We start from the raw sequence: 27,893 nt of genomic DNA, 5'->3' as shown, positions 1-27,893 counted from the left end.
CGCCTCCTCCTCCCTCCGCTCCGCGCTCCTGCCTTCCCTCCCGCGGCGGCAGTGGCGGCGGCGGCGGCGTGCGCAATGGAGGGCGAGCGGAGCGCCCGCGCGGGCGGCGGAGGCCGGCGAGGGAGGCGGCGGCGGCGAGGAGGGCAGCCGCGGGCGGGTGAGTGGTCGCCGCGCTCCCCGCGCCGCTTTCTGCACATGCACAGAGGGCGGCGCCAGGGGCCCGTCCTCTTACTTCCGACTCTCCTTTCTCGTCCCCAACCTGCGTGGGCCGCCAGGCGGTGCTGGGCTCAGGCCCGAGCTGCGGGCTCCCCATAGCCCTGCCCTGGCTGGGGAGGCCTTCCGCCTGCTCTCCGCTCAGGGAGGCCCCTATCCTGAACTTCCGCCAAGAGTCATGCAGCTGAAAGTGAGCGGCGAGCCTGGCGGGGGGGGGGGGGCGCATATGGGGTGGGGGCTCCCAGGCCCCCGAGGAGGAAAGCGCAGGGGCGGGAGGGGGCTCTGCCTTCGTCGAATTGGGAGGTGGTTTTGCTTTCGCTCTTTGCACCTGGTGGGAAGATGCACCCTGGCCAGAGTTTTGTGCCTTTGTTGTGGGGCAGGTAGGGGAGCTGGAGAGGGTGGCTGGCTATGGGGAGGCGCCTCTTTGGACCGTGGGGCTGTAAGAGGAGGGGCGGGGCGGGGAAGGGAGAAAGTTGGGGTCGGGCACAACTGGCTGCGGAAGCGATTTCAAGCGGGCCATCTGGAATGGCAGTATTTTGAAGGGTGTCCCGTGTGATGGGCGTGGCCCGGGATCCCTGGTGATGTCATCAAGAGATCTGGCTTGGGGTGCAGGATCCTGGAGGTGCATCCAGGGCATACGCGCCTCAGGTTGTAAGGGGTCAGCTCCAGGTGTTGTCGACAGACTCCCTCTCCCCAGGCAGCATGGCCGGCAGGGAGGAGGAGCAAAGGCTCCCCTTGCGTGTCTCAGAAATTAATTGGGGAAATCGGGGCACTCGAGCCTAAGTTTTTCCTCTCGAGTAGGCTTGTGGCATGTGGAAGAAAGTGCTGAATGTGTACATAGAACTGGGCTGCAGTTCCCTGGCAGAAGGGTGGTGGTAGGCCTTTGCCAACCACAATGAAGCCAGCACACAACCCCCCCTCTTCCTCTCCTGCACCTACATGCCGTGCCCCCCCCCCAAAACACTTGCTGCCCACTGAGGCTTGAAAGGAAAAAGCGGTCAATGGATTTTATAAGAATTTTTTGTAAACTAAGTACAGTGGTACCTCTGGTTGCGAACAGGATCCGTTCCGGAGGCCCGTCCGCAACATGAAAAGCCCACAACCTGAAGCGTCGTATCTGCGCAGGTGCATGGCGCAATTTGGCCTTATGCGCATGCGTGAGTGGTGAAACCTGGAAGTAACCCTTTCCGGTACTTCCGGGTCGCCGCGGGACGCAACCTGAAAAAACGTATCATGAAGCAAACATAACATGAGGTATGACTGTACAGTGGTACCTCGGGTTACAGATGCTTCAGGTTACAGACTCCGCTAACCCAGAAATAGTACCTCGGGTTAAGAACTTCGCTTCAGGATGAGAACAGAAATCATGCGGCAGCGGGAGGCCCCATTAGCTAAAGTGGTGCTTCAGGTTAAGAACAGTTTCAGGTTAAGAATGGACCTCCAGAACGAATTAAGTTCTTAACCCGGGGTACCACTGTACCTGCCTTTTACTTGACTTAAAGTTAAAAATAGTTACTTAAATCACTTATAGGCTGTTTCCCCACACATATTATTATTATTATTATTATTATTATTATTATTATTATTATTATTTATACCCCACCCATCTGGCTGGGTTTCCCCAGCCACTCTGGGCGGCTTCCAACAAAATATAAAAAATACAATAAAACATCAAACATTAAAAACTTCCCTAAACAGGGCTGCCTTCAGATGTCTTCTAAAAGTCGGATAGTTGCTTATTTCCTTGACATCTGGTGGGAGGGCGTTCCACAAGCCGGGCGCCACCACCGAGAAGGCCCTCTGCCTCGTTCCCTGTAACCTCACTTCTCGCAGTGAGGGAACTGCCAGAAGACCCCCAGAGCTGGACTTCAGTGAACGACTGGGGTGGAGACGCTCCTTCAGGTATACTGGGCCGAGGCCATTTAGGGGTTTAAAGGTCAGCACCAACACTTTGAATTGTTCCCCACCCCTGAGAGTAAAATCCTAAAGAAATGAACACGCAAGACCCCATTGGGAGATACTGGTATCCACATATTCCAAGTTGCCCAGCTTAGTTCCTGACTTTTAGGCCTCTGTGATAGGAGCATCTTTCATTCCTTCCTAATAGCAGCAAAAGATCTGAAACCTTGGGACTCTCACTTGCTTATAGACAAAGCCCTCCATACTGTTGCATTTGTGAAATACCGAGGGCACTGTTGTTTTACTGAATAAACAAGAGAAACCACTCCTTTCGCAGAGCAAAGAACACCTGTCACACTTCCATTTTCTTCTTTCATTAGAACCTCAAAGGAGAAACAAACATAAAAAGGTGGTCTTAACTCATAGCCTTACTGTATTCAAACTGGCCCTGAGTAAGTAAGGCTTTAGTTGTTTAATTACTGAATCAAAGTTTGAAGCTGTGATGTGTCTTCGTGAATAAGCCTGCAAAAGTTAGTACCCCTCTGACATTATTTTTACTAGAATCAAAAGCCATCAGAATGAGAGTAAGGCTGGGAGAACATTTGAGTCCCTACTTCTACGTAGCTGCTGCTCTTCCTTGCCCAGTGTGATTTCTGTACCTCTGATGCTGAGAGTCTTTGTAATCTGCAGTTTCTTAGAGCCCTCCAAGCACATTTGATGGGCTGAAAAGATGCGAGAGAGGTGCCCGCAGGTAGTTTTCTGGCAGAGCTTTTCCAAGCTTAGCCGTTCCTAACGATGCCTTATGAGGAACGGCTAAGGGAGCTGGGCATGTTTAGCCTGGAGAAGAGGAGGTTAAGGGGTGATATGATAGCCATGTTCAAATATATAAAAGGATGTCATATAGAGGAGGGAGAAAGGTTGTTTCCTGCTGCTCCAGAGAAGCGGACACGGAGCAATGGATCCAAACTACAAGAAAGAAGATTCCACCTAAACATTAGGAAGAACTTCCTGACAGTAAGAGCTGTTCGACAGTGGAATTTGCTGCCAAGGAGTGTGGTGGAGTCTCCTTCTTTGGAGGTCTTTAAGCAGAGGCTTGACAACCATATGTCAGGAGTGCTCTGATGGTGTTTCCTGCTTGGCAGGGGGTTGGACTCGATGGCCCTTGTGGTCTCTTCCAACTCTATGATTCTATGATTCTAAGTGGTGAATGGGCTTTTGTCACCTGGCCGAGAAAGTGTACCTCTGACACCTCCAGAGGTTTGCAATAACAACTTGCAAGACACTTTAAGGACAATATTGCTTAGTTTCAGACATACTTGGATGCCAAGTCCCATGGAGATGTCTAGAGCACTGTGTTCATCTATACTTGATCAGTTTAGATTATAGCAGCATTGACTCTTGGTCATCTTGGCTTCTTAAAACTAGCCTCAGGGGGTTGGCTGGGAGTGGTTGATGCTTCACTAGAGAGAAAGGAGGCGTTGGTGTGTCCCCTTCTTAAGCAAACCCCCCTGGACCCAGAAGGGTTAAAACAACTATCACCCAGTGGCAATTACCCCCCCCCCCTTTTTTGAGCAAGGTGGTTGAGAAAGTGGGGCAGTTCAGCTTCAGGAGAAAGCGAATTACTTGAATCTACTCTAGACTGGATTCAGATGACTTGGAAACTTCAGTCGGTCCAAAATGCAGCAGTCTGGTTATTGGTGGGGGTTCCATTAGATCGCATATACAGTCATACCCGGGGTTGAATTTGCTTCGGGTTGAGCACGTTCAAGTTGTTCTCCGCCGCAACCTGGAAGTAATGGAGCGTGTTACTTCCGGGTTTCGCCGCATGCACAGACGCTCAAAATGATGTCACGTGCATGCGCGGAAGTTACAAAACGTGACATGCACAGACGCACCATTGCTTGTTACGTTCGCTTCAGGATGCGAACGGGGCTCTGGAACGGATCCCGTTCGCATCTCGAGGTACCACTGTAACTCCTGTTTTAAAAAGTTGCATAGGTTGACAATTTGCTTCTGGGCCCAATCCAAGGTGCTTGTGTTGGTGTTTAACGCCTTAAACAGTCCAGGATCTTCCCTGTAGACCCTCTTGGATCTTAAGGTCAGCAGAGGATTTTGACCCAAACCCATTATTTGTTGTTTCTAATGTTTCATGTTATTTATATATATCAGCAGAGGGGTCCCTCTTGGTAATTCCTCTGCTCTCAGAAGTGTGCAGTTGCTGCTGGCCCAGGAGGGGACCTCCTATTATTATTATTAATAATAATAATAATAATAATAATAATAATAATAATAATAATATCATCATCATTGGTACCATCAGTGGTACCTCGGGATACAAACACCTTGGCTTACAAACACTTCTGGTTACAGACTCCGCTAACCTGGAAGTAGTACCTTGGGTTGAGAACTTTACCTCAGGATGAGAACGGAAATCGCGTGGCGGCAGCGGGAGGCCCCATTAGCTAAAGTGGTATCTTAGGTTAAGAACAGTTTCAGGTTAAGAATGGACCAAATGTCATCCAAAAGGTGCTATTTTAAATTATAGGAGTAGCAGCTGCTTCACTTGAAAGTGAATCCTTATGACCAAAATACAGGGTTGCCATACATCCGGGGGAAACCCAGACATTTCCTCGTTTTGGGGGCCAACATGCTCATTCAGGTGGATTTTTACATTTTAAAGGAAATGTCCAGGTTTCCAGGGGGTGGGTGTCTTTTCGGCTCGTGCAGCTCGGGATCAGGCTCCTCTGCACGCTACGACCACTGCCAGCCTGAGCCGGGGAAAGAGGCTTGCAGGCACGGCGGCAGCCCCGCACACCTCTTTCCCTGGCTCAGGCTGGCAGCAGCTCGAGCCGTCTTCTTTTTCCCTCTTCCAGTTATGGCAACTCTACCGAAATGTTGATTGCTTGCGTTCCTCTCAAAACCAGGTGTTTATTTTGGGAAATTTTTAAATTTGGATTTTGGAGTCACACGAACTTTAGATTTCTCAGCGGCCTTTGAATTTTTTCACGGCTCTCGTTTTGCATCGAATGTAGCAAGAGTTTAGTCTGGTGGCTTCATGGGCCTTATGAGCCAGGAGTTCTCCTGCCCCACTTGTGGAGGAACTCCTCCCACAGTTCCCAGTACGGTGTGGGATTTTGGTGGTGTCTGCCGGTCCTGGACTTCTCGCCTTGTTATTCTCCAACATACTTTCTGGCACTTAGTAAGATCCTTTTGCACATTCCCGCCCCACCCTTCTGACTTGTTTCTGTTTTTCATGCCCTCTTCTGAGGCATTCTGCATCCCTTGCTTCAAGTGACTCTGTAGTGGATGGAGCAGGAAGCAGAAGATAAGGTTGTGACTCCATCTTGCCCTTCCTAGGCCCTTTCCTTTCAAGAAGGGCAGCAGAGAGATTGAGTGATTTGCAGGCACCACCTTTGCAAAATCCCCCAAGTGGCCAACCCTTTGTTTGCTTAACTTGGGACAGAGAGTGCTTCTGATCCTCTCAGCCTGGGTGATGTTGGTCTCGTGGTCTTTGCCTTCCCAGCTTAAGAGGGGCCTCTTGATAACCTGGAGAAGGGCGGCCCAACGTTTTGTACCACGTGGGCCACAAGAGTACTTTGACATGCAACCCAAAGGCTGCACACTGCCTTGTTTCAGAGGGGCAGGGGAGAAGCGAGGCCTAAATTTGACGCCCGCCCTCGCCCTGCCAGTTAAGCAGGGTGCCAGGCTTTGGGAAGGCAGTGTGAGGGGAGGGGGCGGTCAGATGTTGCTGAGGGCCATCAAAAAAGGAATTGAGGGCCACATGTTGAACCACCCTGACCTGGAGTGAGGTGTGGGTGGCTGAGAGAAGTTCAGGGAATGATTTCCTGCCGGTGAATCGGCCTTGCGTCTGGAGAAACTGGCGCAGGAAACTGAGGAGAGCCAGGGGTGTGTGCCGCCAAGGCAGCTAGACATGCTTGCTGAGCGAGAGGTCGCAACTGTATGTAGGGGACCCTGACACCTGGCTGTGTCGCTAGGAGGGCAGGCGGAAACGAGAACGCAGCTTTTGATGTGGCAAAACTGCATAGCCATGCGCAGCTCCAGATTCTCCTTTCCCATCAGGTTTCTTCAGCGCTTCTCTCTCTCTCTCCTTGCCCAAATTTGTGAGGGTCTTCATTAGGAGCCCTATGGACAAATATTCAGATTTTAAACCCTTGAGCATCTTCATCAAATACTAGCTGAGGAGATCTGTCTCCATTTTCCCAAGTTGCTTTTCTAGCGTGACATTCCCCCCCCCCCCCACAGGAAGCACTTCTGTGTAAGAAAAGGGGGGCACTAGGTTAGAGGCAGCCTGTTTTGGGGGTGGGCGGGGACTGGCACTGGAGGTATTCATCAGACCCCTGACAGCAGCGGCTCATCCTACAGACTGTTTAGTACATTGGTACCTCAGGTTACAGACGCTTCAGGTTACAAACTTCGCTAACCCAGAAATAGTGCTTCAGGTTAAGAACTTTGCTTCAGGAAGAGAACAGAAATCGTGCTCCGGCGGCGTGGCAACAGCAGGAGGCCCCATTAGCTAAAGTGGTGCTTCAGGTTAAGAACAGTTTCAGGTTAAGTACGGACCTCTGGAACGAATTAAGTACTTAACCCTGAGGTACCACTGTACACACATTGACCCCTTCCTTCTGAACTGCCTCTTTCCCCACCCACATTCATTTCTTGGTGAGAACAGGAACTCTTGGCTTTTCTCTCCTGGGAGGGGAGACATGGCACAGGCTAGTAAACAGTCAGCTGAGGGGCATTATGGAGACAGTATATCAAGGGCATGGGGGCCGGCAGGTTAAAGGGAAGCTTTTGCTTGTTCTCTGGGGTTCATCCACACTTTCCCGTGATTTCTAGACACAGGCCCAAGACGGTTTTTTGTTTTAGTCCCACCACTTTCCCCAGAAAACCCATGGTTTTACTGCTGAATCGGAACAAACGTCAGTGGGCAGAAAACCCAATTGACGTTTGTTCCATTCATCAGTAAACAGCGGGTTTTCCTAGGGGAAGAAGTGGGACAAAAAAGGTAAAGGTAAAGAGACCCCTGACCATTAGGTCCAGGCATGACCGACTTTGGGGTTGTGTGCTCATCTCGCTCTATAGGCCGAGGGAGCCGGCGTTTGTCCGCAGACAGCTTCCGGGTCATGTGGCCAGCAGAACACAGAAATGCCATTTACCTTTCCGCCAGAGCGGTCCCTATTTATCTACTTGCACTTTGACGTGCTTTCAAACTGCTAGGTAGTCAGGAGCAGGGACTGAGCAACGGGAGCTCACCCCGTCGCAGGGATTTGAACTGCCAACCTTCTGATCGGCAAATCCTAGGCTCTGTGGTTTAACCCCCAGTGCCACCTGCATCCCGGACGAAAGAGTACGCATGCCTAATGGAAGTGTGGACGAACCTCTGGTTTTGCTTGAGGGAACTTGCAGAGGGAGAAAATACTGCTTCCCCCATAGATATGAAGAACTGGTTGCCAGCCACGAATGGAGAGTGGGGTGCTCTCACCATTTGGTGCATATCTATTTTGCACGCAGCGCTGTCTCTGCTAAGGAAGCAGGGAGGGGGTTACACACGGTTTGCACAATTTCCTCCTCCAGTGAGCTGCTTTTCTCTTGTAGGAAATCCGTCCCTTCTGAGGTGTTTCAGCAACCATGCCAAGCCCTCCCCTTCTATTCTGCTCCTAATCACATGGGGCAATGGAGTATGTGGGCTCCTTCCTACAGAGGTTGCAGAACTCGCGGGGAGAAAATCCCCACAAATAACCAGGCCTGGGCAGCGGAAGGAGGGCTTGCTTGTTTCAAAGCGAGTTATGGCACAGAAAGCTGGCTTCCTGTTATCTCACTCCTCTACCTTGGGTGAGCCATTTGGGGCCAGATCCAGCAGCACCCGCCTGCCGTTGGGCTTGCCCTGCTGGTGACGTCATCTAGTGGGAGTAGCAGGACTGTAAGTTGCCTGCCCTGTTTATTTCCCACAGGGGAAATGAATGAATCAGTCAGTTTGGAGGGGGGAAGAGGTGGATGGATGCATCTCAATTTCTTAACTCCTGACAGCACCTGTAGCATTTGTGCGCACTCTCCACCTCTCCAACACGTCCTCCAAATCCGGCAGGAAGAGAGACATGAAAGCTATTTCAAAACAAAACAGAACAGTAGTTTGCTGCCACCACCTCCCTGTTTCCAGGACAGTCCCAAAAAGTAACCCAAGGAGAAAGATTACTCTTCAGTCTTTACCGGACTTTAGTAACACAGACAGAAATCCAACAGGCTCTGTAGGCGACCAAGTGGAGTGGGTACTAGTTCAGCTTCCACAGCAGAAAGACACAAAAGACAAAGGAAAAAATTCCTTTTTCCAAATTTATTAAAAAGAAAGGTTATGCAGAACATAAAAGTTGGCACATCTCTTAGAAATCCCGAACAGAAAATAAAAACATTATTTAATATGACTAACTATACTCACAACAAGAACAGAAGTGCAAGCACAATAGTTTCAAAGTAGTTCTTGGCCGATTCCGCACCTCTGGGCATCAGGCCCTCCGCATGGCAAGGTGGTGTGCCAGGCAAGGTGGGCTGCCAAAGGGTCTGCGAATTGCAAGTTAGTTTCCTAAGGTTTTATCCCTCTTGAACCCACGTGGCTTCAAAACTTAGGAACCAATCAGTCCCTTAGATTAATTAACAATTCGCCAATGGAGGAACAATAACTCAGGCTTGTTAGGAGACTCGACAGCTGAATCCTGTTTATCAAAAGGCCTTGAAGATTGAAGCATTCCCAAAGACAAACCAGATTCTTTGAGTTAGCCAGATAACCCTCTCACTCTGAATCTGCGTCCCAGATTGCCAGGTGTCAAGAAACACAAATCAGCTAGAAAAACTCTTTCCTGTAGGAAGGAGATGACCAGTTCACACTTTTAAAGATAGAAAGTCTGCGATTAGACCTAGATATGCATTCCCAGCATTCTATGGCTTCTTTGGCTCTCCCATAATGCTCTTCTCTTGCATGAGCCAAAGTTTTAACCTGCTAAGATTTCCCAATATCACTACAGCACCCCAGAGCTGTGTGAGGTCAGAGGGCATTGCGTATAACAGAACTGGTTGTCTGTTGCACACCCGGCCGCCTGAACGGGGGTCCCAGGTCCAGCATCAGCAGCCAGTTCAGGGACCCATGGCAGATTCCTGAGGGTACCTGAATGCAAGCACTGTAGCCAAACCCCCCTCCCTTGGCCTTAGCTTCTGTGCGCCTTCCTCTGGCCCTCTGCAATCTTGAGCTAATAAGAAAGGCACACCTCACAAGGCTGTTGTAAGTTTGCTGTGCGCAAAGCGCTTTGAAACTGGGGGGAGCTATATCTGTAGCAAGAAGTGGTGATGAAGATGGCAAGATTTGGGGCAGTTTGCCTTGGTGTGGAAGCTATATCTATACTGCTGGGTAACTCACAATTTGAGGTTGGCTGTTCCGGGACCTTTATGTTTGTGTCCTATAGAGTGCATTCTTAGAGCGAGCTCATTCTCATCCATGTAATAATAACATTAGTACAGTGATACCTCGGGTTAAGAACTTAATTCGTTCCGGAGGTCCGTTCTTAACCTGAAACTGTTCTTAACCTGAGGTACCACTTTAGCTAATGGGGCCTCCTGCTGCTGCTGCTGCACGATTTCTGTTCTCATTCTGAAGCAAAGTTCTTAACCCAAGGTACTATTTCTGGGTTAGCAGAGTCTGTAACCTGAAGCGTATGTAACCCGAGGTACCACTGTATTTCTAAGAGATTAAACACTGAATGACGGAACAGAGGAAAAACACTCAGAATGGTATCCTTGGATGGAATGGTCCACTGAGGGCAGGAGAAGTATGCATGAGCTTCAGTTAGCCTCTGGCATGGGTCTCCTGGAGAAGGGAAGGGGGTCCATACGTCTTGCTAATCTGAGAGAATCGTATGAGAGCTGCATAGGACGTCCTCCTCTGTCAAAGGAGGACTTTGGATATGGAGCTCCGAGTGAGAGATGCTCCTGTGCCCTGTGTAGAGATCTTTGCTTTGAAGCTGCTTTTCAGTGTTAGAAACTCAGATATATAAGCTAATTGCCAAATGACACCTTAAACCTAGGTTATGGTCACCACAACAGAATGTCTAGGTGCCTTTTTTGGAGTGGATTTATTATTATTATTATTATTATTCATTTCATTTCATCTTTATAGTTCAAAGAAAAAATCTCAAAGCAGTTTGCAACACGTTAAAACATTAAGTAAAACGAAGGTGTGAAGGAATTGCTTCCTTTCCTTTCATTCAGCTGCATTGGGTGTTCTTGGGGGTTTTAGTATTCTAAAAACTCTTGATCTACTTTCGCCACCCTATGCATAATTCCTCTATCATCCCACCCTCTCTTTGACTCACCTATTTTTTTCCCTAAACGAAAAAGCTTCCTCAAACTTGGGACTTTCCTTTGCCAAAACCAAAAGGGCTGAGGAAGAAGTGGATGGAAACCTGAAGGGGGAGATGTTCCCCGTGGCTCAACACCTCACCTAATCAGACCTCTCGGCTTCTCTGTCCTTTGTGCAGGTGCAGAGATCTGGCTGCTTGCAGGGGCCCTGTAGACAGCTGCCTGGCCGCTTGCGCCACCACTGCTTCTTCCTCTGTTCCTTCGTGCGATGAGTGTGCGGCTGCAACTGTGATGTACTCCCCAGAGTGCAAGGCGGAGGTGACTCCCTCGCACAATGGCAACCACACCTTCAGCTACACGCTGGAGGACCACACCAAGCAAGCCTTCAGCATCATGAATCAGCTGCGCTTGAGCCAGCAGCTCTGCGACGTCACCTTGCGGGTCAAGTACAAGAACATGCCCCCGGCCGACTTCCAGGCCCACAAGGTGGTGCTGGCCTCCTCCAGCCCCGTCTTCAAGGCCATGTTCACCATGGGACTACGGGAGCAGGGCATGGAGATTGTGCCCATCGAGGGCGTCCACCCCAAAGTGATGGAGAGGCTCATCGAGTTTGCCTACACGGCCTCCATCTCGGTGGGCGAGAAGTGTGTCCTGCACGTCATGAACGGGGCCGTCATGTACCAGATCGACAGCGTGGTCAAAGCCTGCTGCACCTTCCTGGCCCAGCAGCTGGACCCCAGCAATGCCATTGGCATCGCCAACTTCGCCGAGCAGATTGGCTGTACCGAGCTGCACCAGCGGGCGCGGGAGTACATCTACATGAATTTTGGGGAGGTGAGTTCCCATGCAGAGGTGGGGGGGGCATGGAGGGCAGACCTTTTCAGCATCAGGGTGGAATGGTCTGGGTGGGGGGGAATGTCTGGTCGCACGAGAGAACTGCTGCTGCTCCTCCTCCAGGAGGAGTGTGAATTGGGCTGCCTTTCATCATGTACAGTGGTACCTCGGGTTACATACGCTTCAGGGTACAGACACCACTAACCCTGAAATAGTACCTCGGGTTAAAAACTTTGCTTCAGGATGAGAACAGAAATCGTGCTCTGGCAGTCCGGCGGCAGCAGGAGGCCCCGTTAGCTAAAGTGGTGCTTCAGGTTAAGAACAGTTTCAGGTTAAAAACGGACCTCTGGAACGAATTAAGTACTTAACCCGAGGTACCACTGTAGTCTGCTACTCCTCATCATGGAGAAACACTCCCCACCTCCTTGAAATTCGTCAAGCAGTGCCTGCACGCTGTCATATTCCAGCTCTACAGCCACTAGGGAGTCTCCTTTCAGACTCCTTAAACTCGTGAGAAGCTGGATTCTGTCGCCACCCCTGCATTCTGCCCGTTTTCCAAACTTGGTGTGGAAATGTGGTGCTGCACACGTTCTTTACCTTTACCTTAAAGAACATAAAGACTGTACAGAAACATTTCTGTACTACTGGTCTTGTAGATGTGATGAAGATGGAACACCTCTCTGCTTAGGATAACCCAAAAGTGTGTTGTTAAATAGGTGTAAGCATTTATGCTACTATTTCTAGCATATGCATTTCTACTATAAGGCCTGAGTTGATAGAAACCGCCTTCCAACAGCCCAACTTGTAACCCTTCTAACAGACGCAAGGACTGGGGAGTTAAAATCTTTGTTGCTGACTTAAGCTGCCACCCGGGAAATGTGGGTCCTTGGTTTCTTATGTCTGGGATCAAATATAAGAAACTTCCCATCTCTCTCACACCTGAAAGGTGAAAGAAGTACTTGATTAAAATCCAAATAAAAGAAGAGCCATCTCAGAGGTGGGCTGGTTTCTCAGATGTAAACAATCCAAGAAAATATGCCAAAAGTCTCCGTAGATTTTTCTTTTGGTCCTCCTGGTCCCTGGTTTTGGAAGGTGAATTCCCACTAAATTAAAAAAGTTGGGGGAGCATTACTCCTTGCAGGCTGAATCTAATTTACTCCTCAGCATTCATCTGATGCGCTTGGGAGCAGCCACTCGACCCCGTAAGTGATGCTGGCAAATGTGCTGATGAGCCCATTGCCATCGTGGTGACTCAGCTCAAGCAGTGATACAGCAAAGACGGCAACAGCTTCACCATTGCCTTCTAAGAGTTATCTCAGGCAGGTGGCCCAGCAGAGTGGTCAGTAATGGTAGGATCTGCTCCTTCACTTCCTAGGAATGCTCTTGCAGTCCTTTTAGCAACTCCAGTATCAAGAGGCCTTGGAACAAAGGCTAGTTCCATAAAACCACCGCCAGCAGCCAAGGCGCTTTGTAACATACCGTATTTTTCGCTCCATAAGACGCACACGACCATAAGATGCACCTAGTTTTTAGAGGAGGAAAACAAGAAAACAAATATTCTGAACGAAACAGTGGATGTTTGATTTTTTGTGGTTCGTGGTGTGGCCACAGACATGCTATGTGATCTGATGGTGAATTTGGGGTGACCCAATGCAAAAATCCTGAGGATCCATGTGGATCCGTGCTTTGTAACCACGTTTTTGTACCATTGCGGCCCCACGAAACAGCGGATGTGTGATTTTTTTTGGTACAGGCTGTAAGCCATAGACATGCTGTGTGATCTGATGGTGAATTTGGCTGCAGGGACCACGCATTTGCTCCATAAGACGCACAGATATTTCTCCTTTTTAGGAGGAAAAAAGTACGTCTTAGGGAGTAAAAAATGCGGTAATCTCTCATGCAGCCCTTCATCAGATGCAGCATCTGAGAGCCTCAGAAATCTCATGCCCCACCCCCCCACCCCAGAACTCTCTTATTTGGCTGGGGGGTGGGGTGGAGAGAGAGAGAGAAGGGTGCTCTAAACTTGGTCTTCTCCTGCACCACTCATTGTCGTCTCATCGTAGCACCAGAAGGCACTTTGCTCCCCCTTGCAGAGTGGTCAAGGAAAGTGTCGTGTGTTGAAGGGCTCTAGCGAATCTGCAAAGTGTCTCCTGCAGAGTTTTCCTGTCATGTCCTGGGTCTCTCTCTGCCCCCACCCCCCCTTGCAGGTTTCCAAGCAGGATGAATTCTTCAACCTCTCGCATTGCCAGCTGGTGACGCTGATCAGCAGGGACGAGCTGAACGTGCGTTGCGAGTCGGAAGTCTTCCACGCCTGCATCAACTGGGTGAAGTACGACTGCGAGAACAGGCGGCTCTACGTCCAGGCGCTGCTCAAGGCCGTGCGCTGCCACTCGCTCACCCCTCACTTCCTCCAGATGCAGCTGCAGAAGTGTGAGATCCTCAAGTCGGACTCGCGCTGCAAGGACTACCTGGCCAAGATCTTTCAGGACCTCACCCTGCACAAGCCCACCAAGGATGTATCTTGCCGGGCGCCCAAAGTGGGGCAGCTCATCTACACGGCGGGCGGCTACTACCACCGGTCTCTCAGTTACCTGGAGGCCTACAACCCTTGCGATGGCTCCTGGATTCGACTGGCTGACCTGGAGGTGCCCCGCAGCGGCCTGGCCAGCTGTGTGGTGAGCGGACTCTTCTACGCGGTGGGCGGGAGGAACAACTCCCACGACGGCAACATGGACTCCAGTGCCATTGACTGCTATAACCCCATGACGAACCAGTGGTCTCCTTGCACTCCTATGAGCGTGGCACGCAACCGGATTGGCGTGGGGGTGATTGACGGCATGATCTACGCGGTGGGCGGATCTTTCGGGAGCAACCATCACAACAGCGTGGAGAGGTAAGGGCTGGGTGCGAAACAGGACCCTGCAAGAGTATCGTATTTTTCGCTCTATAAGACGCACTTTTCCCCTTTTAAAAAGTAAGGGTGTGTGTGTGTGTGTCTTATGGAGTGAATGCAGGCTCCGTGGCTTCAGCGAAAACAACACGAAGCCTCTGGAGTGCAGCGGGAGCGCTCCCGCTGCGCTCCGGAGGCTTCGGGCGGCTATCCCTGAAGCCAGGAGAGCAAGAGGGATCGGTGCGCACTGATCCCTCTTGCTCTCCTGGCTTCGCTTCGCTGGAGAGGCGCTGCGCAGCTTTCCCTCTCTGCACAGCGCCCCTTCAGCAAAGCGGGAGGAGAAATGGAAGGGGCTCCTCTTCTCCTGCCGCTTCGCTGAAGGGGCGCTGCGCAGAGAGGGAGAGAAATTTTTTTCTTCTCCTCCTCCTCTAAGACTAGGTGCATCTTATGGTTGTGTGCGTCTTACAGAGCGAAAAATACGGTATTTTGCTTCAGATCCAAGGCTGCAGAGGAACAATCACAGCTGGGCTGTGTGTGTGTGTGTGTGTGTGTGTGTGTGTTCCTGCTTCCTCCTTTACAGCTGTGGCTTTACCTTTGATGCTCTTTAAATTGGGCACCTTCTCTCCCGCCCCCCCCGCCCCAGCACTTTTGGAAAAGGACAGATACACACTTGGGAGGGATGGGGAGGAGCTGAAAGAGAGAGAAGATTGCAGGAATGGGAAGGCTGTCAGTTCAGACCTCTGGCAAGAGTGATCTGCCCCTCCTTGGGCAGCCTGGTGGGGAGAGGGAGGAAAAGGGAAGGTGATGTCGAAAAGAAAGGACCCACCTTTCGCGCAGGCCCTGCTTACGCCTGGTTTGGCCCCACCCCCACCCCCCAGCATGTGGCTCCCTACAGATTATCCTTTAAGGAAATATAGCCATGGGTGTAGCCGGAGGAGGGCAGCTCTCTCCCTAGATCAAGTAAAACAATAGAAATGCTTAACTGACCAATCACGCTGGTTCTGCCCCCCAACCAAGTTCTGCCTCCCCCTAACATAAATCCTGGCTACGCCCATGAATGTGACCCAGACAGGAAAGGGGGCTGAGTCTAGGGAGGGATGGGGAGCTCTGTGGCCCTTCATACGTTGCTGGACTCCCAACTCCTGGCCAGCAGTGGCCAGCGGTCACAGGTGAGGGTGATTGCAGTCCATCAATGTCTGGACGTATGAAGGTCCCCCATCCCTAGTCCAGGGCATCTGCCTATCTGGGACCCTCCCCTGCACAGGTACTGGGTGGGTGGCAAGGGCCTGTGGGTTCTCAGGGGGCTGCTGTCTGTGCCAGCAGCATGCACAACTCAAAGCTGATGGCAATTTGATGACCTCATTGCAAAGGCAAGAGGGTTGCCTGGGTGCCCTTTTTCTCCCAGGTGCCTGCAAGTGAAGAAAAGTCAACAGGAAGGTTATTGGGGGGGGGGGGCAGGAAGTGGCTTGGCTTCAGAATTGCTGATAACTGAAAGAACCACAAAGGAAGCCCTGACCCCGGGAAGAAAGTACCTGCAAACCTACTTCCCTCGATCTGAGGCGTTCGGGGAACCAGCATGAGATTCCCAAGAGTGAGGAAATAGCAGCCATTTTGATTGTCCAGTTTCAGACAGCATGGAGGTCAGAGGACAGTAAACAGGCTGCAGGTGGTTCCCCTCTTGAGTCAGGAGCAAAATTCACTTGTTTCCTGTCGCTCTTTCTGCACCGTGCCTCACCCAGGTTGGTCACATGGCCAATGATCCTTCCTTTTTCAAAAAAGGAAAAAACAGAATGCGCTCTAAAACCCAAGTTTTGAGCAAGGGTGCCAGATACACAGCCAGCCTTGGCTATGACTTTTAAAGTAGGACTTTGCAACTTTCCAGAGGGAGGGGTGGCGGTGTGTGGAGTGCAGGTTTCTAGAGACTAAGGCTGTTCAGACACCCCTGAAAAAGGAGGTGGTGTCAGCAGAGAGGCCTCTGGTGAATTGTCCAGGAACAGAAATTTGCCTTTCGGTTATTTCCTTGCTCCTTTGAAACCAGGAGGGTTTCAATCTTCTCTTCAGATGGAAGCCAGGTATCCAGTTCTGTGCTGACTGTTAACAATCTTCCCTTGAGTTTTGGGGAGGCCTTTTGGCTACCCAGGGGCTCTGCTCATCTGCTGTTGTTTGACTGTGACCTTTTGGAGGAGGCCCTAGGAACAAGATGGTGGTGGCAGCTGCTTATTTGAAGCTGAACAGGTGTGAAATGCAGCCAAGATTTGGTGCCCCCCCTCCGTGCAGTTGCTTAACTCTGTGCTAGCCTGAGCCCCTTTCTCATGCGCACACATTGTCGACATGCCCTGAGGCGTCTCCTCCCCTCTCTCCCTCCAGGTACGAGCCAGAGCGGGACGAGTGGCAGTTAGTGGCGCCCATGCTCACCCGTCGCATTGGTGTCGGGGTGGCTGTGCTGAACCGTCTCTTGTACGCGGTGGGGGGCTTCGATGGCAATTGCCGCCACAGTTCAGTGGAGTGCTATTACCCTGAGCGGGACACGTGGGAGATGATTGCCCCAATGAATACCATCCGGAGTGGAGCAGGTAAGTGGGGCGATGGAAAGCAATTGGGTTCCTGTGTCCCAGAACCTTCACCAAGGCTGTCTTTTCTCTGCTGGTTGCGCTGAGATTGGAGGTGCGCTCCCTTCGCTCTCATCTGGCCATGGGTGCTGCCTGGGTCGAGGGATCAATTTGGTTTTACTCTCCGAATTTCCCAACTGCTCTTGTACTGAATGGGCATCCTAGATTGACAGTGGTGTTAGTTAGTAGTAGTGGTGGTGGTATTATTATTATTATTATTATTATTATTATTATTATTAGGCCATCCATCTAACTGAGTTGTCCCAGCCACTCTAGGCAGCTCCCTAAAAATATTAAAAACAAAATCAAACATCAGTAACTTCCCTCTGCAGGGCTGCCTTCAGATGTCTTTGAAAAGTTGTTTAATTCTTTATCTCCTTGACATCTAATGGGGGAGAGTTCCACAGGGAGGGTGCCATTACGGAGAAGGCCCTGTGCCTACTTCCCTGTAGCCTCGCTTCTTGCAGCGAGGGGATCGCCAGAAGGCCCTCGCTGGACCTGTTTCTGAGGCCATTTAGGGCTTTCAAGGTCAGGACCAACACTTTGAATTGTGTGCTCGGAAATGTACTGGGTTATATGGTCCTGGCAGCAGCTCCCAGTGATGAGCTAAAGCTCAGGTGGAGAAACCTGTGGCCTGCCAGATGGTGCCGGACTCCAGCTCCCATTGGTTCCAGCCAGCACGGTGAATAGTTGAGGACAATGGGCCTTGTAGTCTAAAAACATCTGGTGCCCCACCCCAGGCTAGAGGCTGAAGTACAGCTGCAGCGCAGATGAGTCAGTCGCATGGCACTCACAGGCCCATTTGTTTTGCTGATGGGCCGGCCCTCCTGGTGCAGAGGCCTGTGCAATACTAATGCAGCTGTCTCCTACTGGCAATAGGTCAGCAAGGTCTTGGTTTCCTGATTGCTGATTGCGTCATTAGGTAGGCCAAAAGACTTCACACGTACTGCTTGAAACGAGACACTGTAAATATCTGTGGGGCCTCTGAATACGGTGGAATGAGTCGGGGTCAGGCTAGTCTGTCTTAACACGGCTGCTTCCTCCCACAGGGGTTTGTGCACTCAATAACTGCATTTATGCTATGGGGGGCTTTGATGGCACACTACAACTCAACAGCGTGGAGCGTTACGATGTGGAGGCGGGCACCTGGTCCTTTGCGGCACCCATGAGCCACCGCCGGAGTGCGCTAGGCGTCACTGTGCACCAGGGCAAGATCTACGTCTTGGGTAAGCTTGGCCAGGGTAGCTCTCTGCTGGGAGGGAGGTGGCAAAAGGACAAAAGGCTGCAGAAGGCAGGGTTGGCATGGCTCTTTTTTGCCCCCATCCCCCTTAGCATATCTATATTTTTAAAAGAGAATATGATCATATGTATGGTGGATAAAGACACTGGGAGGAATTCAGTGTGGGGCTAAACAGATTGCTCCATCAGCTTGCCTGATGAAATCATCTCCCCTATGCTGTTCCTAGGGTTCTCCCAAGCCAATATAGGGGTGCCGCAGCTATTGCACTAACACAAGTCTACTGGCGCTGTGGTCTAAACCACTGGGTCTGTTTGGCTTGCCGATCGGAAGGTTAGCAGTTCAAATCCCCACAACGGGGTGAGCTCCTGTTGCTCTGTCCCAGCTTCTGCCAACCCAGCAATTTGAAAGCACGCCAGTGCAAGCAGATAGATAGGTACCGCTGCGGTGGGAAGGTAAACGGTGTTTCCATGCGCTCTGGCTTCCATCAGTGTCCCATTGGGCCAGACGTGGTTTAGTCATGGTGGCCACATGACCCGGAAAGCTGTCTGTGGACAAACGCCAGCGCCCTCGGCCTGAAAGCAAGATGAGCACTGCATAGTCACCTTTGACTTAACCATCATGGGGTCCTTTACCTTTTTACCTATGCACAGGCATGGTGGGAGCGATTAGTTGGACATGGTTGCTTGATTTTCTTGTGTGTGTTAATTGCTGGCTCTCTCCCCATACAGGTGGCTATGATGGTCACACCTTCCTGGATAGTGTTGAATGTTATGATCCCACCACCGATACTTGGACCGAGGTGACCCACATGACATCAGGCCGGAGTGGGGTGGGGGTGGCCGTCACCATGGAGCCATGCCGCAAACAGGGCGATGAGAACTGCCATTGCTAAGAGAGTGCAGTTCCTTTCAAATGGAGGAAAGAAAACAAATGGGAGAAGATTCAGTATTAAGACATGCCTAGTGCTAAGTTCTGTCCTGCCAGGACCAAGGAAAAGTGCCAAGGATGAGCAAAACTTCAAAACTGAATTTTGAACTACCTATGAGGGGCAGTGACTGTGAAGAACTGTCCCTGCTCTGTGCTTTTATCAGGGTAGTGTATCTGGGGATTTACGATTGACCCTGCCTCATTCTAGTACAGTGGTACCTCTGGTTGCAAACGGGATCCGTTCCGGAGGCCTGTTCGCAACATGAAAAGCCTGCAACCTGAAGCACCGTATCCGCGCAGCGCGATTTGGCGCTTGTGCGCGAAGCGCAATTGGTGAAACCCGGAAGTAACCCTTTCCGGTACTTCCAGGTCACCCCAGGACGCAACCTGAAAAAACGTATCATGAAGCAAACGTAACATGAGGTATGACTGTATTGGGAATCGTCTAAAAAAGGAACCTGCCTATGAGAATTGCAGAAGAGAGCTTGATGTTCACAGTGCCCTTCTTTCCAGATGTCTGGCAAGTGATATCTGGCAAGAAATAGTCTAATTATTGGGGGTGGGGGTCTCCTTTGCATGGAACGCTTGGGAATACCTTGTAAATAGAGCATTCCTGCCTATTTGAAATGTTTATTGAACAGACAGCTTGACATCAAATTCAAGTCTGAATTTTTCTAAAGTTCCCTCTCTGCCTATTCAAACTGGTAAATTTTGACAGAACGCTGCAAAAGGAAGAAAGCTGGGCAGACTGTTTGCTCTTGTGTGGCTGATAGTTCTGCAAGGTAAGTGAACATAGAACAGGACCTAAAAAGACTTCAGGTGGGCCCTGGCTGCTTTTGAATTATTGCCACCCCATGAGAAGTGCTTGGCCAGGGTGCTTCCTGCATCGATTGGTTTTGTTTTTGTTTTTACCATCAAACTTACTGGCTTGAAATGAACTGGTTTTTAAATTACACTTCTCACACAAATAAAGCAACTTTTTGCGATTAGTACGAAAGTTTATTTCTTCTTGCTCTCTCTATTTACAGCTCTGACATACGTTACAACAGGGAAAGAAACACTGATCGCCTATAATAGGTATAGGCCACTGTACATTCACGTCAAGGGTCATCTCCTTCACCAGGCTGTGCTCACAAGGTTCCACAGGTAGTCGCAGATGAAGCTGCGGGAGTGTTGGCTGCTGTCAAGATTGATAGGCTGAGCAATGTCTGGCCCATAATGAACTGAAGGCAAAAAGGGTTAAGGAAAAAACCATTATGTCTCCCCTCCCTGCAAGGAACCCTTATTTGCCTGTAGCGGAAGGATACTTCCTTTGACTATTGTTGGCTCACAGGAGTAGTCCCAGTCAATACGGCAGATCTGGTAATAAAGGTGCACAATATACCTGTAGGACAAAATTGAACATATGAAGCTTCCCAGATCAGATCGTTGCCTACTCTGGCACCTGTGGCTGAGATCCATTATATATACTACAGCCCCTTGAACATAAAAATCCTATCTGTGTGATCTCAATACTACTTATGTACGATACTACTTAGCGTAGCGCTTTCAAGTGTTCAAAGCACTTCATAAGCCTAAACTGGTTGTCATCCTTAGAGCACTGTAAGGTAAGTCACTAATTACTCCTCGGTTGCCAGTAGTGGAGGGGGCAGAGGCCAAGATACAATGTGGGCTGTAATGCCTAATAAAGGTTTGGTGAAGTAAATAAGTACAATGTGAGGACTTCTTGATTCATGGCTCAGTCCCTTGGCTACTCAAGGGTGGGTAGGGGGAAATATCCCAATTGCACCCACTGGCCATTAAAAAGTGGATAGTTTTATCTGAGCTCATCACCCAAAATCCTCAGGGAGATGTAACAAAACTGGGTTCCGGTTTACATAGAACCCTTAAACCAGTTCAGTGTCACGAGACAAGGAAGAAGCCATGAAGGGACAAAGAATACACACAGGCTTATGCCTCATTCCCAGTCCAATAAACCATGGTTGTCTGAATTGAGCCACTATCTATAGCTGGACCTGGGATACGATGCTAGGCCAACACTTCTGTACAGACCACTCACAATCACTGCATCTCAGGATACAAGCAGGAATCTTCTTGTACTTAAAAATGTTCTTGAAACTGCAGCTGGCAGCATTCTGCCTCTAACTCAGTGGGAAAAGAAGCAGAGGTCCTTGTCACTGGCTTGGGCAGCTTTTAAGAAACATTTAATAAAGGGTAAGTGATACAATAATCTACCTTTTCCCTAACCAATTCACAAGAATAGGCTTAAATAAAAGGAGCAGAGGGAGGTCTCTACTTACATAGCCGATTTGGACACAATGGCATCGTTATCTGCATTCTTCTCTTTCTGCCTGATTTCTTCTTTCAAAGCCTCCAGTTCTTTTCTTAAATCGGTATGATGTGAGTTAAGGAATAATAACTATGATGCGTTCCCCAAACCCAACAGGGGCTATTGATTTCAGCAAGGGCAAATTACTCTGAAATAGTTATTTGTCCTCTGAAGAAGGGCAACAAGGTGCCACGAAACTTTCTGATCTACTTGACTGCCTGTACAAAAGAGCAGACTAGAAATATAACACAATACAATGCCGCAAAAGGGTCTTCACAAGGTGGACGGCTGAGTTGGATAAGCCTCTCTCCCTCTGTCTTAACTTACAAGAGGGAAAAATTAGGACTACAGTGGACACTTGGGTTGCGAACATGATCCATGCAGGATGCACATTCGCAAACCGCAGCGGCGCGTCTGCACACGTTGCGATTCGGCGCTGCTGCGCATGCGCAAATTGCAATTTAGTGCTTCTGCGCATGCGCGACTGCCAAAACCTGGAAGTAACCCGTTCCGGCGGCCCCTAACCCGAAAAAATGCAACCTGAAGCGTCTGTAACCCGAGGTATGACTGTACCGGGGATTGGGAACCTATGGTTCTTCAGATATTGTTGGACTACAACACCCATCATCCCTAACCATTGGTTGTGCTGGCTGGGGATGATGGGAGTCAGAGTCCAATAATGGAAGACCTCGGGTTTCCCAATCCAAGGCTGAGGTGCCTTCAGCAAAGTGTCTCTTGACTTGATTTTGTTCATCCCAAAATATATAAGCATCTACAGAGGAAAGGGAAAGCTGAGGGTAGTTCAGATGCGCACTCGACTTTAAGAAATCTGATTTCAAAAAGCGAGACTCCTGAGTAAGTAAGAGTTGCTTCATCAAGCCCAATGGTGTCTACTTTGAGAAGCAGCGTCTCCCTGAGATCTCATGGGCAGGTCTTCCTAAGCCCCAGTATCGAAGGTCCTTTTCGTGAGGCTACCGGGGATTGAGACTTTCTATATTCAAAGTAGGTACTCCACCAGTGTCCCTTCCCATAGGAAAGGATGGGGGAAAGGTAAAGTGAAGTCCTGCCCTCGTCAAAACAACAGCTGTTACCCCTGCTTGGAGAAATCAACAATTCTGGGGGAGAGACAGTGAACACCAGAAATTAGCAGAACACCAGATTAGCAGAACACCAGAAATTAGGGAGAGACAGTGACACCAGAAATTAGCAAGGACATACAACTGAAAATACAGCTGTATATCAGTTCAGACAAATCAAGCTAAACCCACTCAGGTGGCTAAACACGAGTAGCCATGCCCTGCCTTGCTGAACCAGGGTGGGATATATACCTTCACTTAGAAAAGGTACCAAACCTTGGCTGATCTGTAGCATGCCCTAAAGGGAGAAATGTTTGAGGGATTGACCCCCCAACCAGGGGATGTTTCGATTTGGCACCAGATGCAGATGGGGAAGGATATTTGGTGTTGGTCCTCAATTCAGCAGCCTTCTCATTTGCCTGGAGCAATTTGTCTTCAATTTTCTGCAGCTTTTGGAGGTTTGCATTCAGCTGCTGTTCCCTGTCGCAAAGTTTCTGGGCCACTTTCTCCTCTGCAGTCATGAGATCTGTCATAAGGAAAGGACAGGGTACCAACATTATAAAAGCGCCCACTTCAGTTCTCCTAATGGTATTTAGGTAGCAGTACAAAGCAACCCTCTTCCATAAAACTTTTGGGATCATCTGTTCTTTCATGACAGCTGCTTTTAACAGATTTCTACTATCAGGAATGTACTACTTTTGCAGATACTTGATTTTGTAATAAATTGCGTGTGAGAGAGACAGACATATAATTGCACATATATTTGCTACCTTTGGGATTTTTAACAAAATGCAGCCTATAAATGTTTATCAGCAAACAAACATTATTACTACTAATGACAAGCACCTCTCCTTCAAATCCAATACTCCTTCACTTTGGGTTTACAGCTGAGAGACTTGCACTGCTTCTGCAAAGCCCCACTGGAATCAAACACAGCCCCACTGACCAGGAACATGCAGATTTTTTTTAAAAGAAGACCCTCCAGATCCTTTCCAACTCTACGATTCTATGATTTAACAAAAAGATCAGTTGGTGAGGTTTGGGAATAACTACGCTGTGGGTTAAACCACAGAGCCTAGGACTTGCCGATCAGAAGATCGGCGGTTTGAATCCCCGCGGCGAGGTGAGCTCCCGTTGCTCGGTCCCTGCTCCTGCCAACCTAGCAGTTCGAAAGCACGTCAAAGTGCAAGTAGATAAATAGGTACCGCTCCGGCGGGAAGGTAAATGGCGTTTCCGTGCGCTGCTCTGGTTCGCCAGAAGAGACTTAGTCATGCTGGCCACATGACCTGGAAGCTATACGCCGGCTCCCTCGGCCAATAAAGCGAGATGAGCGCCGCAACCCCAGAGTCGGCCACAACTGGACCTAATGGTCAGGGGTCCCTTTACCTTTACTATTCTTGAATGTTTCCAAGTTGTGGGAAGTGAATTACCAGCTAAAATATTGTGGCCATCTGTGAAACTGTTTGTTCCTTAGATGCTTTGCAAAAGGATGCGGAGAATCCATCAGGGCCAGAGATTTTCCCACCTTCAAGTTTTTAATTCCTTCATCTCCTCTTTTGATACTTCCTTTTTCATACATTTGCTGTCCTCCTCCTTTAGTAAAGGTGTCTTTAAAAAATCTTCATTTATTTTAGAGGGGAGGAGTACAGAGGAGAAAAACTTTCTAAATTCTGCAGATATTAATTTTGCTATGAATATTATTTGTGTAACCTAAGCCATTACAAAAAGCAAGATACATAGGACAAAATGCATTATTCAGCTAAAATACATTATACAGTAAAATAATTACTAAAACAAGGCATTCTCTCAGATAACAGTTTGCTCCCCTGAATGTTACTTATCATCCCCTCAAACTTTTCTCCTTAAAATTACCACTCTTAAGGCAAAACAAGCCTTTTTTCCCCCAGAAGTGTAGGAGGACTTGGCCCCTAATAAAGTTAATCAGGTACCCAATTGATCTCTCAGCTGCAGGATTTGCATACAGACAGAATTAAAGGGAAGATGAGGCTGGTGTCAACTACTTGAAATGACTGGATAGTATGCCAAACCAACATTAGGTATCCCTTATAATAAACCCCAATTTCATTAAGAGAAAAAGCACCCAAGAGTGAGAGAGAAAGGATGAGATTTGTGTTAACCTGATCAGTGTCTAGATGAGAACTGCACGCACACTCCTGCCCCTCACAAGTACATCTCTGCAACCAAACTGCAAAGTGCCAAAGAGAGCTGGTAGGAAGCTACCCATCTAGCTAATAGATTCAGAATAGTTCAGGTTTTGAACATAGCTCCACATTTTCACCAAATTCCAAACAGCCCTTCTCTCTTCCTTCCTCTCCCCATTTCCCATGATACACTTGTGAATCAACAAAATTCAGCTATCTCCAACCATGGAGTTCCTTTTTAAAAAAATATTTATTAAATTTTCCATTTTAACAATCCAATAAAAACCACATTAAAACATTCCAAATTATAATACAATCAAAGAAGCCAAATATTCAATGACTGTCTGTCCGCCATGGTGAATGGCTGTGCCCATTCCAGGGAGCCTTTCCATGCAGCTAATTGAGCATAATATGGGAGTAATTATCCTCCAAAAAATCCCCAGGGCCGGGGGGGGGGGCTGCTCCACCTGCTGATCATCCAATTCCTGCCGCTTGTCTTGAAGGAATGCGGGGGGCAGGGGGCACTGGGTGCAATGCACTGTGTGTTTTGGCAACTCTCCAAAGCTGTTGCTATGAGCGGAGGGCACCTGTTCTTAAGATGAAATTTGGACTTAATTAACAGGCATGCTCTGAACTAGGAGGGATAAAGTATTCTGCTAATTGAATCAGCCACTGAGTGCCAAGGTTTCGACCTGAAGGGCTTTCATTGTGATCGGATCAGTGTATTGGGGGAGGTGAGCCTCCATTATCCTCTTTTGATATATTTTATATTTGCTGTTTTATTCAGCAAATCTCTCCCAAAAGACTGATTTTTGAAATGCAAGCAGGATTGAAAGAATATCTTGTTATTGCCATTGTTATGGTTTAATCACAAAATTGACTGTGTGAAATTTTTACTACGATTCTGGCAATAATCCTCAATGGAATAATATAAAAAAGGGAAACCGAAAGTGAGTTGCTGAGGACTTTGGATTACAACAGGAAAATAAAGAATTCACAGAGAACTACAATGCACTAACCCACTTGCTAAACTAATTCAGAGGTTGCTAAAAAATAAAGAATCAACATCGGGAACGTTTTATTTGGACTATTTGGACTAATTAAGAAATGCAGTATGAGATTAGTTCATCACACACAAACCCAACTTCAGAGCATGGCAAGTCACCCAAAAGATATATAATCCAACCATGGAGTTCCTATGTAGGCAATGGTCAGACTAACACCTGATAGTTAAGCTTCAGTAGTGGACTAGGAACATGTGGTGCTATAATGTTCATCCAACCCCAAGCAAGTGCAGGGACCCTGGTCTATACAGGGTTTCAAAACATGAGGGCTGGTATTCAGCTAAGTTTCGCTAAGGGTAGACCCACTGAAATTAATGGGCCTAACTTAGTCATGTTCATTAATTTCAAAGGGTGTACTGTAGAGTAAAACCTAGCTGAATAACACCCTATCTGTTTTATACAATTTAGATACTGGTGTTCCAGGCCTCGATGTGCATAAGCATAAAATCACACAAATGGGGAGCACCCTCTAAAAAGCCTCTTAAATGGTCTCCACCTGTAACAAAATTAAGAGATACATGGTATTATACCCAGTAACATACTCAATCACAACTGTTGCTATTCAGTTACCTTTCAGCAGCTGGGCTGTGCTCTTTTGAGTATCCCAGAGCTTGTTGAGCATCTGCTCCTCTTTCACTAGAGTCTCCTTCAGAATTTCTGCCCCATTGGCTCTTGTCATCATTTCAAGCAGCTGCTTGGTCCTTCTGTCTAGATGTTGTAACTCTTCACTGAGGGCAGCCATCACACCTATTAATATGCCAAGCTAAAGGGCAGGGGGAGAGGGTCAGCATTTGGGCGATTCCAAGGCATGCAATCTCCCAGCAATTTCCAGAGGAAGGGTGATCTCCTGCTTGATCCCCACCACCACAAGTCCCTTTGTATAAATGCCAAAAGTGGCAGCAAGTTATGGACGGGTCATCCAATATGGGCAAATCAGGGTGGAAGCAGCAGTGTGCCTTACCATTTCTACTGTTCCCAGTAAAAGGTAAAGGTAAAGGGACCCCTGACAGGTCCAGTCACAGACGACTCTGGGGTTGCGGCGCTCATCTCACTTTACTGGCCAAGGGAGCTGGCTTACAGCTCAAGTGGCCAGCATGGTGAATCAGAGCAGTGCACGGAAACACCGTTTACCTTCCCACCAGAGCGGTACCTATTTATCTACTTGCACTTGACATACTTTCGAACTGCTAGGTGGGAGGAGCAGGGACCGAGCAATGGGCGCTCACCCCGTTGCGGGGATTCGAACCGCCAACCTTCTGATCAGCAAGCCCTAGGCTCTGTGGTTTAACCCACAGTGCCAACCCATTATTATATTAAAAAGTCTCAGTACATGTCTGCTACCCAACAAAGGCTTTCTACCAGTTTTTACAGTATTTGGCTACCCAACACCAATGTAGCCAGGTGCACTTGTAAATAATAATAATAATAATAGTAGTAATAATAATAAGATGGATTACCGCCAGAAGCATACAAAAGCTTCCGAGCATGCATCACCCTGGGATTTTGTTACCTCTCATTAGTATATTTCTGTTTTCTTGCAACCACAGATTTTCCCCCAGGAACGCCCTCCCATCAGATGTCAAGAAGATAAATACTGTATACAACGTTTAGAAAGACATATGAAGGCAGCCGTGTGTAGGGAGGTTTTTGGGGCAGCCAAGTCAGATGGGGTACAAATAATAAAACTATTTTTTTCTCCGTGTGCCCTGGCTCCCCACCCCCCGACCATTCAATGCCATATTCGGAGCAGTCAGTTCTTGCTGCCTCCCTGGCGCAAGATGCGCGCCATACTCGGAAGGAAGCGCCAAAGGGGCTGCTCGCGGGCACTGGGCGCCCGGCCATTGCCGCCCCCCGGCCCTTCCCTTCCTGGCCCACCAAAACCCCAGGTTCGTCGCCGGCCCTCTGCACATGGTCTAAGGCGCGCTTGACTGAGCTGAGCCTCGGGTAATCAGAGCAGGCCCGGCGGACGGGGGCATGGGCGTAGCTACCCCCCCCCCCAAATAAACACAAGTAAATAAACAAAAATGCCTAGCTAAATGACCAACTGCATGGCAGATAACTCGGTCCCCGCCCGCCCGCCCCCACATTAGGCCTAGGGCCCCCCCCCCCAGTCAATCCTGGCTGCGCCCATGGACGGGGACACGCCTCACATCGAATGGCGAGGTTCAGAAGCGAAGGACCCTCCTCGCTTGCCTTCCTGGCGTCGCCCGCGCGGATTCCGAACTCGGCGCCTCTGAAACGCTCAGCGAACAGTCCGCCCTGATTGGGCGCCGCCGAAACTCGCGA

General features: G+C 49.1%; 2 protein-coding genes across 3 annotated transcripts; one reads left to right on the top strand and one right to left on the bottom strand.

Moving 5' to 3' along the window:
* KEAP1 (kelch like ECH associated protein 1) lies at positions 1–19,965 on the top strand. The gene is made up of 6 exons (XM_028711860.2): positions 1–157; positions 10,656–11,310; positions 13,518–14,203; positions 16,568–16,773; positions 17,859–18,035; positions 18,778–19,965. Exons 2-6 carry the CDS (start codon positions 10,768–10,770, stop codon positions 18,939–18,941), a joined length of 1,776 nt encoding a protein of 591 aa, XP_028567693.1. The 5' UTR covers positions 1–157; positions 10,656–10,767; the 3' UTR covers positions 18,942–19,965.
* SPC24 (SPC24 component of NDC80 kinetochore complex) lies at positions 19,954–27,893 on the bottom strand. 2 transcript variants are annotated; one of them, XM_028711862.2, is made up of 6 exons: positions 27,801–27,893; positions 26,178–26,370; positions 22,763–22,907; positions 21,277–21,369; positions 20,284–20,360; positions 19,954–20,199 (listed from the first exon to the last, which is right to left on the bottom strand). In XM_028711862.2, exons 2-6 carry the CDS (start codon positions 26,347–26,349, stop codon positions 20,093–20,095), a joined length of 594 nt encoding a protein of 197 aa, XP_028567695.2. In that variant the 5' UTR covers positions 26,350–26,370; positions 27,801–27,893; the 3' UTR covers positions 19,954–20,092. The 2 variants fall into 2 exon arrangements, with proteins under 2 accessions (XP_028567695.2, XP_028567694.2); XM_028711861.2 differs by having other exon boundaries at positions 27,758–27,884.

Source organism: Podarcis muralis, chromosome 17 (assembly GCF_964188315.1).
Source record: "Podarcis muralis chromosome 17, rPodMur119.hap1.1, whole genome shotgun sequence".
In the NCBI taxonomy this organism is placed as follows: Eukaryota; Metazoa; Chordata; class Lepidosauria; order Squamata; family Lacertidae; genus Podarcis; species Podarcis muralis.
Note: the sequence above shows the minus strand (reverse complement) of the source record. Positions and strands in the feature narration are given on the sequence as shown.